We start from the raw sequence: 14,655 nt of genomic DNA, 5'->3' as shown, positions 1-14,655 counted from the left end.
GGAAGCAGTGAAGTTAATACCTTTCACAAAAATTTTCTTGGCGTGTTGTTGGGAAAAGAGAACTGAACGATGAAAGTGGAGTGAAAAGAAAAGTGTAATAGTGGAAACTAACAAAAGGACATATAAAAGCAAAGTCAGGGGAAGAAAAGACCAGAAAAAACACCTCAGTTCAGGGTGAAGTGTATAAGTGTGCACTGTGAAGTAACTAAGTGCATGGTGTGAAGTATAGAAGTGTTGAGAAGAAGGCCCTAAGAAGCGTTATACAAAGCGGAACAGGTTAAGAAGAAGAAGAAGAAGAAACGATGCCAACTTTTATTTCCCGATGACTTTTATTGAAAATTTGGTAATGAAAAATAACACTAAGCTAGAAATAGAGACTGACAAAAAATAGATGGCTCTCTCGTACGTACTGAAAAAGAGTTTTGACTGACTGATATTGTTTCTATTTTGCTGATAGATTTAGATTTACACTTTCTCTATCCGTTTCTTGTATTTATTTGATTCATCATAAGACAAACGAAGTGGAGGAGGAGGAGAGGAAAGAAAAAGGACAAAACAGGACCCGTTGAAAATTGGAAAACTTCGACATTTTCAGCGGCTGAACTTCAAGGAGGTGAGGAATTTTTACCTCCCAGACACCACTTGTCGGCAACCATTAGCTAATTTACTAACATCAAACTACACTGAAGCATCTTGAAGTATTAGGCTTTCATGTTGTAGCTAAATAGGCAGCCAAGCGATGCACTGGTGACTATAAAAAGAAATTATACCGACTATAAGACATCTTCTATTTATCTCATATTTGCTCTTAGATTGTAGCTTGTGGTTGCAGCCCCTTGTGCCTGGCCCCTACCTTTGTACCTTTTTTATTTTTATTTTCAAGGTGCTACCTACATATATGTCTCACTAGTTGTGTAAGTATCCCACATTTACTCCTAGATTGTAGTTTCTGGGTGCAGTTGCACAATCACATTATGTACTGCCTGGGAGTTGAAATGGCAGGTTCCTCCTTTCTCCTTTGTTGTATACCTCCAACAATAAACAATCAATCAGCACTGGAGCCAACGTCTTCACAAAGTTGAGAGTTTATGTATCTATTTGTCTACTTGTCTCTAGGTAGGCATTCAAACCCTTTATTTCCGCGAAAGATATTAAAAGTTCTTCTAATCCTTATAGGGAAAACCCGCTACAATAATGGGTATTTATTCAGAATTCACCCAGTTCATGCTGTGGTGGACAGAAGCAACATACAGGAGCAGGGCCTGAAACCTCATCAATGGTAAATGGTTGGAGGCTTTTTTTGTTTTTTGCCCTTAAGCTGCTTCCTCTACTGTGGGAGTGAGTGAGTGGTCGTGATCGGATGTGTTGTGTCTTGCTCCACGTGCAAAGTGCTTTGTCGACATGGCTGACAGGGCCAAGGGCATGAGGGATTTGTGTTACGATTGTGAGGATTTCACAGGTGAGAAATGGATTGGATGCTGTCTGTGTTCTAAATGGTGTCATGTGAAGTGTGCTCATTTGTCTGGAATTAAGCAGGATAATATACCTAAAATTAATTGGATTTGCACCCCATGCCTCCATAAAGCATCTCTGGCTACCAAAATTGTGGATAAATTGGATAAATTCAAGCAAGAATTATCTAAAGAAATATCTGTGGTTAAAGATGAAGTTGAATCAAGGGCTGAGAAGGTGCAAGAGGAGCTGGGATCAGTTACTGATGTGGTTTGTGCAGACAATGCAAATCTTAGGTGGGCTGAGGTGGTGAAGAGAGACAGGAAAGCGAAGAAGAATCTCCTAGTTGTGAAAGCTTCTACCCAGGAAAATAAGGCAACAGATATGAAGGATGAAGTCTCCCAGGTATTGAATGGCATTCAAATAACTGATTCAAGATTCACAAATGGAGATAATATTGTCATGAGCTTTGATAATGAGAACATAAGGGCTGAGGCTGCTCAAAAATTGGAGTCTGTTGAGCAAATTAGTAACAAGAGTGTTGGAAAGATGAAACCAAAGATCATGATATGCAATGTGCATAAAGAGGAGACCAAGGAAAAAATAAAGGAGACCATCTTGGACCGCAATAAGTTCTTATGCACAATTCAGGGTGTTGAGCATAAGATTGAGCTGATTTTTAGTAAGCCTGCAGCTGGCGGCACAATGCACTACATGTTGAGGTGTGACCCAACTGTGAGAGAGCTGATTTACAAGAATCATGACAAGTTGAAATTATGTAGAATGGGGAATATACACAGTGAGAGACAGGTACCATGCATATATGTTACTATTGTCAGAGATATGGCCATCTTGAGGCCAACTGTACTGCCAAGACCAATGGAGAAGCCCCAAAATGTTTCAAATGCGCTAGCGATCATAAATCAAAGGAGTGCTCCGTGGCTGAGAAGAAATGCATAAATTATGTAAGGTACGAGAAGCCTGAAATCTACCACTCAGCGAATGACCAGTGTTGTGTAGTACTTTTGACTGAAATTGAAAGAATTCGTAACATTACCGATCATGGCTATTAATTGGTGTTTATACTCAAAGACAAAGTGTGTGTTTTATGTTCAGTGAGTTGGAAATAATTTAGTGCAGACCCAAACACGGCCAAGTGAGTATGATGATGCCAAGTTTATTAAAAGGACATCAGTAGGCTATTCATGAAAGCAATCAAGACTCACTCACTCAATACAACGTTTTGAATTAAGTACATCAAGGATTATTATCAAGGCTAACATCGTAATTGTTGATGGCCCTTGCAGAACGCTGCACTAGCAGTGGAGCGGGGCCTGAAACCTCATCAACATTAAATGGTAAAAAAATAATAAGGTTAATGGTCAGCAACCTCTTCAACACAATGAAGTTTCTTTTCATTTGTACATCCCTTCTGCTACTATAAGAGGAACACAATGAAGTTTTCTTTCGTTTGTACATCCTTTCAGCTACTATAAATTTTGTTATGCCAGTTACTGTCACACATGCAGATTATGATGTTTGAATAAGCCTCTGAAACTTGGAACACATCATAACCGAGCTGCCCTTGCTCCCCCAGACATGGAACCACCAACTGCAATGCCACAAAGGAGGAGGAAGACTAAGGAGCCTATTACTATAAATGTGAAAGCAGACACAGTTCTCTCAGTTTCATCATGCATGGGGATAATAGAGGACTTGATGAAGTATATTTTGTATCAGCGCTGTCAGATTCCTGTCCCCTTTGATGCTCTGGTGCGTGAGGTAAGGATGCAGAGCCAAGCCCACCAGGAAGAGGCTGCTGACACCCCACCACCCCAAGACATGGTAATCATCTGTATTTAAAACCTAAGCTGTTGTTGGCAAACAAGTTCAGACATGAGACATGGAGGAAATTTAATATATAACTGTTTTAAAACCTACAGATCAGTGTTTTTTAAACATGAATTTGGTATGCTTTTCCTCAGGTATACATTCCTACTCTTCTAAATATATGTAGCAGAACATTTTGCTCTTTTTCAGGTATCCAGAAAGAAAGAGATACTGAAACAAAAGTTACGGAGAAAGAGACAACAGTGGCTTAATAAAGCAGAAAAGTTTCTGCAGAATTTCAATTCTATAAAAGAGGTAAGTGACCATATACTTATTGCATACAACAGTTCTAAGTGGCACTTAATATGGATATATACTGTAGTCAAGAAGGATTTATCACTTTCATGTATCAAGGTAGAAATAGAATGTGATTTTATACTCATTATATCAGTTACAATTCTAATTTACAAACATGTAACATTTGTCTTCTCATCTGTCTGTAATAAGAAGCTAATTAGTGAGATATTACAAATGTATCTGGAGAGAGCAAACACTGAGTTGATTATGTAGCCAGTCAGTCCAGAAGTGCCACAAGCTCAGCTAGCCAGTTTGATGTGTGTTTTGGTGGTCCCCACAGGTTGATTATCTTATTCATTGCTGTCAATGTGGTATTGTTACAGAGTATATGCAATGAACTCAAAAGTGGTGCTGTTCAAGGGCTCAACATAATTCTTGGAAGCTCAGTGATGACAGGCCGAGAGATATTTTTCATCAGGCTACCTGATAGCTTCAGTACTCAGTCTAGTACACAGCTTCCCAGGGGACAACAGACTGGAGTACAACTTTTCAGGTAAGGCATTGCTGCATCTTCCCTCCAACTGGACTTGCCTACACATAATGTAACCCACACAAAAAATAAGCCCCATATTAGGTGTTGTCTTCAATACTGGGTATAAAATCCCAACCTCTACATTTTAAGGTTTAAGACTCCTTGGGGATGATGGAGAACACTGTCAAACAATCACCATTCCCCTTTAGTTTCCTTGAATATTTTTTCAAATAATTAAAATTACTGACCACAGCATCAGACAACTGATGTTCTATAATTTATATGATGGCAAGCAAAAAATATAATATATCTCCAGTTTCTGCAAGGGCATGAGAAAGGTGCGTAGGTAAGTGAGTGCATGGCACAATCAGCACCTTTAGTCTGAAAGCAACTAGTTTTGTTGCTTGCAAAAGGGCATAGTGCTAGGTTGCCAAATCTGAAACTTATCATGAGCTTTTAACCAAACATTAAAAGCTCTTTATCTCATCAACTCACCTCATACTGACAGTCTTCTGACTCTCAAATTCCACTGCAATGTTACCTCTCTATCTTCTAATGATATCATGCTGACTGCTCTTCTGAACTTGTTAACTGCATACTTCCACCACTCCTACGGTCCCATTGTACACAGCTCTCTACTCTAGCTCATCCCCATACTATATATCCAGTCTTAATGCAAGATTTAACCAATATCTTCATTCCTTCATCACTTTCACTAGTAAACTTTTGTCTGTATTTCCTCCTACCTATAACTTGAACTCTTTCAATAGGGGAGTATCAAGACACCTCTTCTTTCCAAAGCAAACCGTCCTACTCACTCCAATGGTAATGACTCTACTCTGCATTAATCAACATCTTTTAACAGAAGACCCTCCCAAAAGGAATTACAAGACTCTAGGCTACCCCCCTCCCCCCTGCACATATGTTCACTGTTAGTTAATTTTTTTTTTTTTTCCATCAAAGATAGCCTAAAAAAGTGGGGTGTATCTTATACAATCTTACACATCAAAATATACAGTTCTACCTTTGAAAGCCAGAGAAGCTGGTTAAAGGTAAAACTTAACCAAAAGCCTGTGTTACTGTGGCTGCAAGCTCAAAGTGACTCTCAGCCCACATTTCAAAGGGAATTTTTAGAGGTAATTTTATGTTATTCACCTTATAGGTTTATTGTATGCTGTAGTCCTTGAATATCTTATAGTCTTCTTTTATTAGTTTACAAAGAGTTGCCCATTTATTGTTTTATTTGGTTTACCTCTAGGCAGTTTACTGGTTTCACATAACAAAAGTAACTTCAGCCTTGTTTTTCCTCCCATTTCAGGACACTTGTTACAAATGAGGCCCTTTTAAAAGTTATGAATCGCCCTTGTGGTGTTCAGCGAATATGGGTGATGATGCAGAAATCTTGCAGTTCACAGCCTGACACCCAAACCACCACAGCAAGAGGAAATGATAGCCCTGCCACCAGCCTGATTCCCCGCCCTGAGTATTTTCAAAATCACAGAGCAACAGTAGTGGAAATAAATGTTCAGCACTCAAGATTAACTGCCTCAATGGACCTTACTCCCACTGTGGGTTCTGGTATTACATTACAGTGCAATACATTGCATAAGCTTGGAATAAAAAGGTCCTTGTACCTCAACTCTCCAAGCATACCCCAGTTTTATTCTGGTAACCAAGATTCAATGCATTCCACCTTCCAAGAGTACAAGGAATCTGATTCTGGAGTCATGGCATTAAAAGACTATGGCAAAAATAACATGTTTCCTATTAGTTTGATCAGGAATTCTGAGTCTGCTTATAACAGACCCATTTTAGAAACTCCTGTCAAAATATTCAAGGAAGATATAATTCCAATTGTTGAAACACCAGTACATTCCTCTGTCTTAAAGATGGAGTCTTTTACACCGAGTAAGCAATTAGCAAGTCAGCTTGGAACTTTTAATCTTTCAGACAGTCCCTCTGACACACACTGGTACCAGATTGATTGCATGATGAGTGGATTCAGAGATATCTGCATGAGATCCTAATATTAGGTGTGTAAGAGGTAGATTTTAGTAAGTAGGAGAGCATTATGATGTTGCACACAAAGGTACTACAGGAATACATGTAAAAAAATAGATGATGTTTCTATACTTTTAAACTATTGTTATTATCTAGATTGTAGGTGTAAATTAGACTGCATGAATGAATTGTGTAAGTGCATAATCTGTTAGCAAATTACTGTTGTTATTAATTCACTTCTGCTGCATACTCCAACCTGGGGTGGATCAGAGCTTATCATCTTGTCTATGTAGTGAAATGAGTGGATTGTTGAGTGGTTGAATGGATGAAACAGTACTCCTCAGATGGTTTGGACATGTGATAAAAATGAATGGAGATGACTTTGAAGAGTGTATAGGGGCAGGATAGAAAGAGAGCATATCAGGGAAGTGGATCAGTAGTGTACGAGTGTTGGAGAGAAAGATAGTTGGCAGGCAGGGGATTGAATGTGTTGAGAGGGAGTGCCAGAACTGGGAAAATTAGAGATACTTATGCTGTGGTCACCACTTTTGAGGAACGTTCTGGTGAGGGGACAAGGCATTGGAGATAAAGATAGGTTAAAATAAAGGTGGGGGCAAACACTACAGCTGTGCATTGCATTAGTGCTCATCTGTTTCATTGACCCTTGAGCCTATGGTGATTAAGAACCCATTGCCTACGAAGATATGGCAGATGTGACATCCAGGTTACCGCAGTTTTCCCTTCCCTAGGTACCCATAATCAACCGACCCAACAACTTGATACAGGACTTATAGACATAAGAATCACAACTGAGTCTAGGTCAAAGCAGCTGTCACCCTTCTCTCTCATCATTACAGGCTAGGGAGTTTAATAAATGTTTAATAATTTTTTGGAGAAATTAGTGGTGGAAGCTGAAATTTCATACATTTTGGGGAATTTTCAAAAATTCCCCAAATGCAGATTGTGGCACATTAATTTAGGACATATCCAGATAAATCACATTTAACAACCCCAAGGATGGTGTTCTCAGATGGTTCAGACATGTGATGAAAATGAATGAAGGCAGGATTGAGAGAGGTAGTGTCAGGGTGAAACCACCAGTGAATGGGTCAATAGAGTGAACTAGTATTGGAGAGTTGAAAGGCTAGGGGATGCTGAAACAGAGAAAATTGGAGACTGCCATGGCCACCCCTTTGGGGGAAAATTTATAAGAAAACGATCAGATTATAGATCATTTCATATTTTTATATTCAAATACCATAGCCACAATATAAGAGCTTGTAACAATAATCCATTATCTATAGAAAGCATCTTCAGCAGAACAACTTCTTGGCATGTACAATAAAAGCTCCAAACAATGGTGATGCCTACTCATGACAATTATTTCTCGGTGACTGAAAGTGGAAGTAAAAAGACCAATTTTCTAAGTACCTTCACAACACCAAGGATGCCTTAAACATCATAAGGATAAGGAGCTCAAGAAAAGATTTTTTTTTTATATGCATAATGATTTAAAGTATTCAGGCATGTGATAGACTGATTGCTAAATTTTCAAATAACATGAGTGATGAAAATATACATAAAAATATAAGCAAAAAGTAGATCACCTGATGGTCTCTTCTACAAAAGAAAATACTTCTTGTTATTTTTCCACCTCCATTTCTTCATCTGTTTGTCTTGTCAGTTTTGTGACAATAGTGTGATATATCTGGCTGATTGGAGAGTTTGCAAATTTATCAATGTAGTTTAATCCCTCCTCAGTGCAGCGAGAAAGTGTTGGGTCAATAGGGATGCTCCCCAAGAAGGTGATGCCAGACTTTTCAGCAAGCTGCTGCCCGCCCCCACTGGCCAGGATGTTACTGCACTCCTAGCCCAAAAGAATGATTCATTAGCCTATTTACATAAAGTCTGACAACTAAACACTGACTAAATATTTTCAAAGATTTCATATATCTATTTGCCTTTTCTGTTAACTCACAGCCTAAAAGAATTATTCATTAGCCTAGTTTAATACATTCTGACAAACACTGACTAAATATTTCCAAAGCTCTTGTATATCTATTTGCCTTTTCTTTTAACTCTCAAAGTCTATTCAGTAGCCTGTTTTAATGCATTCTGACAAGTAAATGAGTAAATATTTTTAAAACTTTCATATATCTTGTCTATACATTCGATCCCCTGCCTTTCTATAAACTCTCACAAGGGTGAAGACAAAATCGTTCTCCGTGTATCTCAGTCTAGGGATATGTTACTTATATTTAAGTGTTTATGATTAAAAGTTGTTTGATTTATTCCATGACTATCAGTTTTACTCTTCCTCTTGTGATCTTTATGAAATATGTGCATAATCTGAACCACAAATCATAAAGAAGCTAATCAGAAAGGTGAAAAGTAAACACAGTAAGAATCAGGCCATATAACATAGTCTCAGCACAGGTGACATTTTGTCACCTTCAATTTTTCTCCCTCATTGCTTGCTGCAAACACGACTTAACATGTAACTGATCCACCCCCTTCAATACAGTATATATAAGAAAAAATCATCCACCATAGTAAGAAGAGGGTAAAAAAGAGTAGCATGTAAAAAAAGAGATTCTACTAGAGTAATGACATGAGTCTGTAAAAATAAATTATATTTAAAAAGAAGAAAAAAAAAGTTAAAATAATCATACAGACAAAGGAAAGGTGTATGAGACTGGCAAGGAATTGTTAGGTTTTAATGCCCTCTCTGGAAGAAATTCCTGGATGAAGAAACAGGCAAAATTTGGTAATAAACATGCAGATAAATAAAAGGGCTGCAACCAACTCACAGAACAAGTAGGACAGATGAAGCCTGACATGTTTTCAATAATGCCAAGGACATTGATCCCTGTTCGTTTGCAGAAAGTGAGTTCCCTTGTGACATCATCCACTGCGACCATTTGAGGTGTAGTGATCAGCACAGCACCCATCACAGGTGCTTCCCTGTGGCAAGGACAGAGATGAACCTTCTTAACTCTTCCCAAAGGAAGAAATGCATGGTTTGAAAGATTAACAAAGATTGCATAGCAAAGAACCTAATATATGATCCAAACCAGGTGTTTTGCCTTTGAACCTGTAACAAATGCAAGTGGAGTAATTTCTAACAAGTGTATGTGTAACTGACGGTAATGACAACACAAATGACTGCTAAGGAATTGAGTCAAGTCCTTAAGAAACATCTTGCTGGAGGTGGAGGAATTTGTTTTAAATTACTCTATAGGACTATATACCAAACAATAGGAAGTGCAACCTTATTCCACTTTTATGATGCCACCAGTTGTAGTTACTTTCAGTAAATTACTTCTTCATAAGGCATCAGAGGAACAATTCATATACACTGACATACATAAGCCCCTTAAGGACTTTATAGTATTATATGTAAGCCCCTTAAATACAGTACTGTACAGCAGCTTCAAGCAAGGAGCATTCATGAGCTTAAGGATAAAATTGATAAATATGAATATAGAAGTGGGATACAATGTATATGATTCAAAGCCTGTACACTATGAATTATAATCACACACACACACACATTTACCTTATGTTCTCCATGAGTGAGATGTGCTCATCGGATGTGCCTGGGGGGGTGTCAATAATCAGGTAGTCGACATTCCAAGCAACACTTGTCAGCAACTGTTTGATCATAGCTGTTCAGGGTGAGGGAAGGGGAAGATTTCTCAGTACATGAGAGAAAAGAATTTACTACTTACTCAAAACTGGCTTGTGAAATAAGTGTATTTTTTTAATTGTAATAACAAGGAATAGATGAAAACATGAAAAGTGAAGACATAAAAAGCCACTGCTGTCTGGTAGGTGTTAATAGAATAACTAAAAAAAAAGAAAGAAAAGAAGAAAATAAAATGTATGAATATAATAATTATAAGAATAAATAAGTAAATATTTGGATAAGACTTTTTTTTCTTTTAACAGAGAAATAAATTTAAAAAATCTTGAACATGAAGACACATTTTTATTTATTCTGCACTAGGGTACAAATATCTCACCATTTTTCTTTGGTCCTCTCCAGATGATGGCATCACTCTTGGAGTCCAAAAAGAAAGCAATGGATATGACACTTAATCGTTTTTCTTCATCTATGGTCACTGGAATCCATTTTCTGAAATATTATGTTATGAAATATTATGCTTAATTGCCTACACAACATTTTCTGATTAATTTTTATAACACAAGGAATAAAAATACAATGTTAACAATTTCTTTTTAGTTTTCACAACAGTTACTTATCTCCAAGATATGGAGATTCAGTGTACATTTCTGTTTCTCACAAGAGGCAATCCAGATACATAGCTCCATTTATACATGAGGCTGAGTGTGAACTGGGACCTCCATCAACTATTTTTTGTATAGAATAAGTCATAATAGTCATATGGATGGAGTCAGTAATAGTAGGGATAACAAAAATGATGCCCACTAATAATGTCACAGTTTAATTACAGCTATTTTCCCTTTTAATGAGTGTTGATTTTCCTATCTCCTCACTTCTTCCTTCTATCATGGAAACATTTTTATCCTTTCATGAGGTGAACAGACATGGTAATTTCTTACATTCAGTATTTTTTATTTTTACTTTATGATCTCTTGCAATTTACCTCAAACATTCTCAAAGCCTTTCAAGACACTTTCTTTTACTGAACCTTTCAGTCACCTTCCATCTAAAATGTTTACCCACTTTCTCTACTTTACATTATCGATACTGAGGGTTAGTTAAGCATGAGTCATGTTATATAGCACTTTCATTTCCATCTCATAATTATTACCCAGCAATGTCTCACCCTTCAGGAGTGGTCAGCACATCCCGTCCCTCAGCACCCAGCATGCGGGGTATTGAGGGGCCGCACAGGTCAATGTCCAGCACCCCGACAGAGTGACCCTTTGCCCTGAGGGTGGCAGCAAGCTGAACTGTGGCTGTGCTCTTTCCAACACCACCTTTCCCAGATAGCACCAATATTGTGTGCCCCACACCAGCCAGCACAGGCTCTGCTGGAGTACAGGGAGAGTAAAGTAGCTTTTAAAATTAAAGGTATGCAGTTTTATAATCCAATTGATTGATTAATTAACAGCTTACTAAAGCATGGATGATTCATCAGAATGCTTATCTCTAGACTATTGATATTATTTATACTATTATGCCACAGAAGATAATGTTTTGTCTTTGAGTAAGAATTTTTCTTTAATTTTTTTTTGAGTAGATCATTGACATTGAGGCAGGCATTAGGATCAAGTTAGATCATTATGAAGCCCATGGAAGTCTATAGTACGGTAACTAATATATAGTGCTAAATTATATCAAACCTTTAATGAATTAAAGGATATTATGCAGCAGAAGTAGGCATGTTAGTATTATGACACTATTTTTTTTGGTATATTAGAAGCAGTAGTTAGCTAGATTAACCATAATTTTTTTGGGGGGTAATTATATTGGAAGTATAATCCCTGCGGCAGACCCTGCCCCCTTCAACCCCCCACACTTTGTAACAGGGGGCTCCACCCCCTTAACCCCCAGATAGTAGCCTATCACTTCTTAATATGGTGAATTATATCTTGGTAATTATGCAGCAGAATATTTGTGATACTGAGTGAATTTGCCTTAACACACTTCAAAAACCATGCCTACTCCTGCATATTAACTGGAATAACTAAGACTCTATATTAGTGCTGGTTGATGACATTGAAAGGATCAGATTGAGCGTGGCTTCAGCAGACACGATGTCAAGGGGCCTGTGAACATTTCCGTACAGCAAAGTAACTTAACCATAATCACACTAACCTGCTTGATTTGCCATCGTTCACGCAAATTGCACAATAAAAAAAAATATATAGTCGTGGGGGATATCGACGTAGGTAAGTTTTCTTGTGGGGTATATATTAGTTTTCCTTGATTCACGTAACTATGTGAAGTCCTTCTTCAGTGTTTTCGTGGGCTTGGCAGTCTACGGAACCGCGGCGGCGGTCTCTAGACCTAGACGATCTCTCTCTCTTCTGGAGTGTTTTAGAGGGCCAGTCAGACTGTGGGACCACGGACTCTGGAGCCCCGTCAGTGGTAGATGCTATCAGTTGTTTTGAGCTTGTCGTTCAGTCATCACGGTAGGGATTAGTTACGGCTGAGCGCCGTTGCAGCCACGGATGGTCATGATGATGAGGCAGTCGTTCGTAAACATTACAAATATCTGGAGATCGCAAGATAAATCTGGATCATCGACACAACATTCTGGGGTGTAGCAAAAAATGTTTGAATCTCTGGTCCATGCAGAGCCATAATTTCTGGAGGGGCTAGAGGAACTATACCTCCCCCCTTTTCTGTTGATTTCTCCGGTATTTTTGCTTGCCTTGTCAAAATACGCTAGCATAAATACCTATAGCAGCGATCGATCTGCTTTGTTCTCTAGCTGCCTCCTTGATTGTTGGTGGCACGATTGTTGTATGCAATATCATGCATTTGCATTTCATACCATTTCATGGGAAAATATAATGACATTAGAGGGAGTAGCAAGGGATGTTAATTTGGGGACGTCTTTGTTTCTCGTGTCATGCATTGATCTCTAACATAATCATATCTCTTAATAATTTGAGATCAATCTATGGTGTCAGCTCATCAATCACTCCCGTTTTGTGTGCATTTCGTGGATATACTAAGAAAACGGAAAACCTAAATCCGCGGGCAAGATCCATGAAAAGGCAGCAAGGGAAAGAAAGAATATATATATATATATATATATATATATATATATATATATATATATATATATATATATATATATATATATATATATATATATATATATATATATATATATATATATATATATATATATATATATATATATATATATATATATATATATATATATATATATATATATATATGCAACTGAGGTCGGAAAAAGTTATTTTCGTAAGTTACATCCTTTAAGGGAAAATATCAGAAACCATTCTTAACAATTAAATCTGATATGGATGATTATTTTGTTGATACTACACCTGTCTAATGACAAGAAAAAATAAAAGTTTTACTTATATATTCATAGATTTTACATTAAAACATGTAAAATTGATATAAGAATTCATTATAGTAATGAATCTTGCATTACCTTCAATTAGTCATACTTGTATTTTAATCCTTAACATAAGTATTGCACCACTAACATTAACTTTGCATAACCAAATGAATAAAAAGGGAAATTCATTAGCATTTCTCATGCTAACAAATAATCAGCTCATAAATGTGTAGAGCCACCAAATGTTAATTTTATATGCTCTGATGCCAGCACCACAACTTTCCTTTAGTATTCACGTTGTCTGTAGTTCTTGTGGCTGAAAGCAAATCTTCTCCCAAGGGTAAATTGTTAATCTTACATCATACACCAATAATGCAGTTCATTCTTTTGTTTCATTACTTGAGCAACCAGAATCTCATTCAAGATTTTACATAGTGTAACCTTTGCCTGTGGATTTCTCTAAAGTTCTTTCTTTCATGGATTTATTTGGACCTGGTTGTAAATATGAAATTATTTTGGTGATTCTTTCATTTTCTTCTATTTAATGCCTGGATCCTTTCTTAGAATAATGAAATTAGTGGTCTGATCGGCCAATTACCAACACATTATTTTAATACTAAAAACTGTGAGTGGTTTCCATACTGCTACTTAAATTATTTGTTACTCAACCCTGATTTTCATTATTTAAGAGTTCAGATTCTTTCTATGGTTGAAGAAGATTAGGCACCTACCCCTTCTTCTCAACATCAACATCAAGATCATATGAGTTTCAGGTGTATGGTAATGACCAAAATTTTTTCAGTAATACGTGATTTCCACAATGTATTAGCATTCACAGCCTTCATGTCAGATTGCCCAATTCACTCAATAGTCACATTGGAGGTAGTAGTGGTGGTAGTAGCAGTAGCCGAAGGAGGAGAAAGAGGAAGTAGTATCTGCCTTGTTCGCTTGGTGTAATGTGTTCTGATTCTAACTTCAATGTACCCCAGTTTCTCTATGTAGAAAATCTATGTACCCCAAATTTGGTAAAAAAATGATAAAAATAACATTGGCAAAATTCACAATCTAAAACATTCTATTTTACAATCTTAATCATATAAAAAATAGCAGTTTTCTCCTGAATATCTTTTAAGTCTGTCACAGCACTGCAAACAGTCTTGTTTGCACAATGGTATTTAATCATTCTGTATATGTCTGTGTGCTCTGCTGGTTAGTCTATTTTCACCTCTACGGTTCATTTACAAGGTCTTAACTTGTCATGGATTCCAGGCATCTTCAACAGAGTATGCACTGTAGGTAGGTGTCTTGATATTTCATACTCAACTATTTCACCATAGGATTTCACTGTTAGTCACCGTAGCGGGGTATTTGTTGCTTTTTGAAAGTCATGAGAAATTGGTTAGCTTTGGAGAAGCCAAAAGGGATTGAAATGATTTTACATTTGTAGGAACAACAACCTTAACTTGGGGAATTCAAACCTATGACTAGGGAAGTGGGAAGGCCAAC

General features: G+C 37.2%; 2 protein-coding genes across 7 annotated transcripts; one reads left to right on the top strand and one right to left on the bottom strand.

Moving 5' to 3' along the window:
• The first annotated feature begins 133 nt into the window (after positions 1–133).
• Positions 134–6,756, top strand: LOC127007331 (uncharacterized). 5 transcript variants are annotated; one of them, XM_050878150.1, is made up of 6 exons: positions 134–343; positions 513–613; positions 3,050–3,297; positions 3,493–3,597; positions 3,963–4,132; positions 5,430–6,756. In XM_050878150.1, exons 3-6 carry the CDS (start codon positions 3,052–3,054, stop codon positions 6,136–6,138), a joined length of 1,230 nt encoding a protein of 409 aa, XP_050734107.1. In that variant the 5' UTR covers positions 134–343; positions 513–613; positions 3,050–3,051; the 3' UTR covers positions 6,139–6,756. The 5 variants fall into 5 exon arrangements, with proteins under 5 accessions (XP_050734107.1, XP_050734110.1, XP_050734109.1 ...); XM_050878153.1 differs by lacking the exon at positions 134–343 and adding an exon at positions 1,211–1,286 and having other exon boundaries at positions 520–613; XM_050878151.1 differs by lacking the exons at positions 134–343; positions 513–613 and adding exons at positions 963–1,279; positions 2,760–2,810.
• A 580-nt stretch (positions 6,757–7,336) lies between these two features.
• On the bottom strand, positions 7,337–12,695 carry LOC127007333 (cytosolic Fe-S cluster assembly factor NUBP2 homolog). 2 transcript variants are annotated; one of them, XM_050878155.1, is made up of 6 exons: positions 11,922–12,695; positions 10,927–11,131; positions 10,138–10,250; positions 9,672–9,780; positions 8,923–9,076; positions 7,337–7,979 (listed from the first exon to the last, which is right to left on the bottom strand). In XM_050878155.1, the coding sequence occupies exons 1-6, from the start codon at positions 11,935–11,937 to the stop codon at positions 7,755–7,757; spliced, it is 822 nt and encodes a 273-aa protein (XP_050734112.1). In that variant the 5' UTR covers positions 11,938–12,695; the 3' UTR covers positions 7,337–7,754. The 2 variants fall into 2 exon arrangements, with proteins under 2 accessions (XP_050734112.1, XP_050734111.1); XM_050878154.1 differs by having other exon boundaries at positions 10,927–11,134; positions 11,922–12,690.
• Between the last annotated feature and the right edge of the window lie 1,960 nt (positions 12,696–14,655).

This window comes from Eriocheir sinensis, chromosome 35, assembly GCF_024679095.1.
Source record: "Eriocheir sinensis breed Jianghai 21 chromosome 35, ASM2467909v1, whole genome shotgun sequence".
Taxonomy (NCBI): Eukaryota; Metazoa; Arthropoda; class Malacostraca; order Decapoda; family Varunidae; genus Eriocheir; species Eriocheir sinensis.
The sequence above is the reverse complement of the archived record's forward strand: the minus strand, read 5'-3'. Positions and strand labels throughout refer to the sequence as shown.

What these genes read in the sequence shown, in the direction of transcription:
- LOC127007331 (XM_050878153.1), top strand. An exon ending in CCCCACCACCCCAAGACATG is followed by an intron (nt 3,298 to 3,492) that starts GTAATCATCTGT and finishes GCTCTTTTTCAG; the next exon opens with GTATCCAGAAAGAAAGAGAT. An exon ending in ATTTCAATTCTATAAAAGAG is followed by an intron (nt 3,598 to 3,962) that starts GTAAGTGACCAT and finishes GTATTGTTACAG; the next exon opens with AGTATATGCAATGAACTCAA.
- LOC127007333 (XM_050878154.1), bottom strand. An exon ending in GTGCTGACCACTCCTGAAGG is followed by an intron (nt 10,251 to 10,926) that starts GTGAGACATTGC and finishes ATAATATTTCAG; the next exon opens with AAAATGGATTCCAGTGACCA. An exon ending in TCACTCATGGAGAACATAAG is followed by an intron (nt 9,077 to 9,671) that starts GTAAATGTGTGT and finishes TCCTTGCCACAG; the next exon opens with GGAAGCACCTGTGATGGGTG.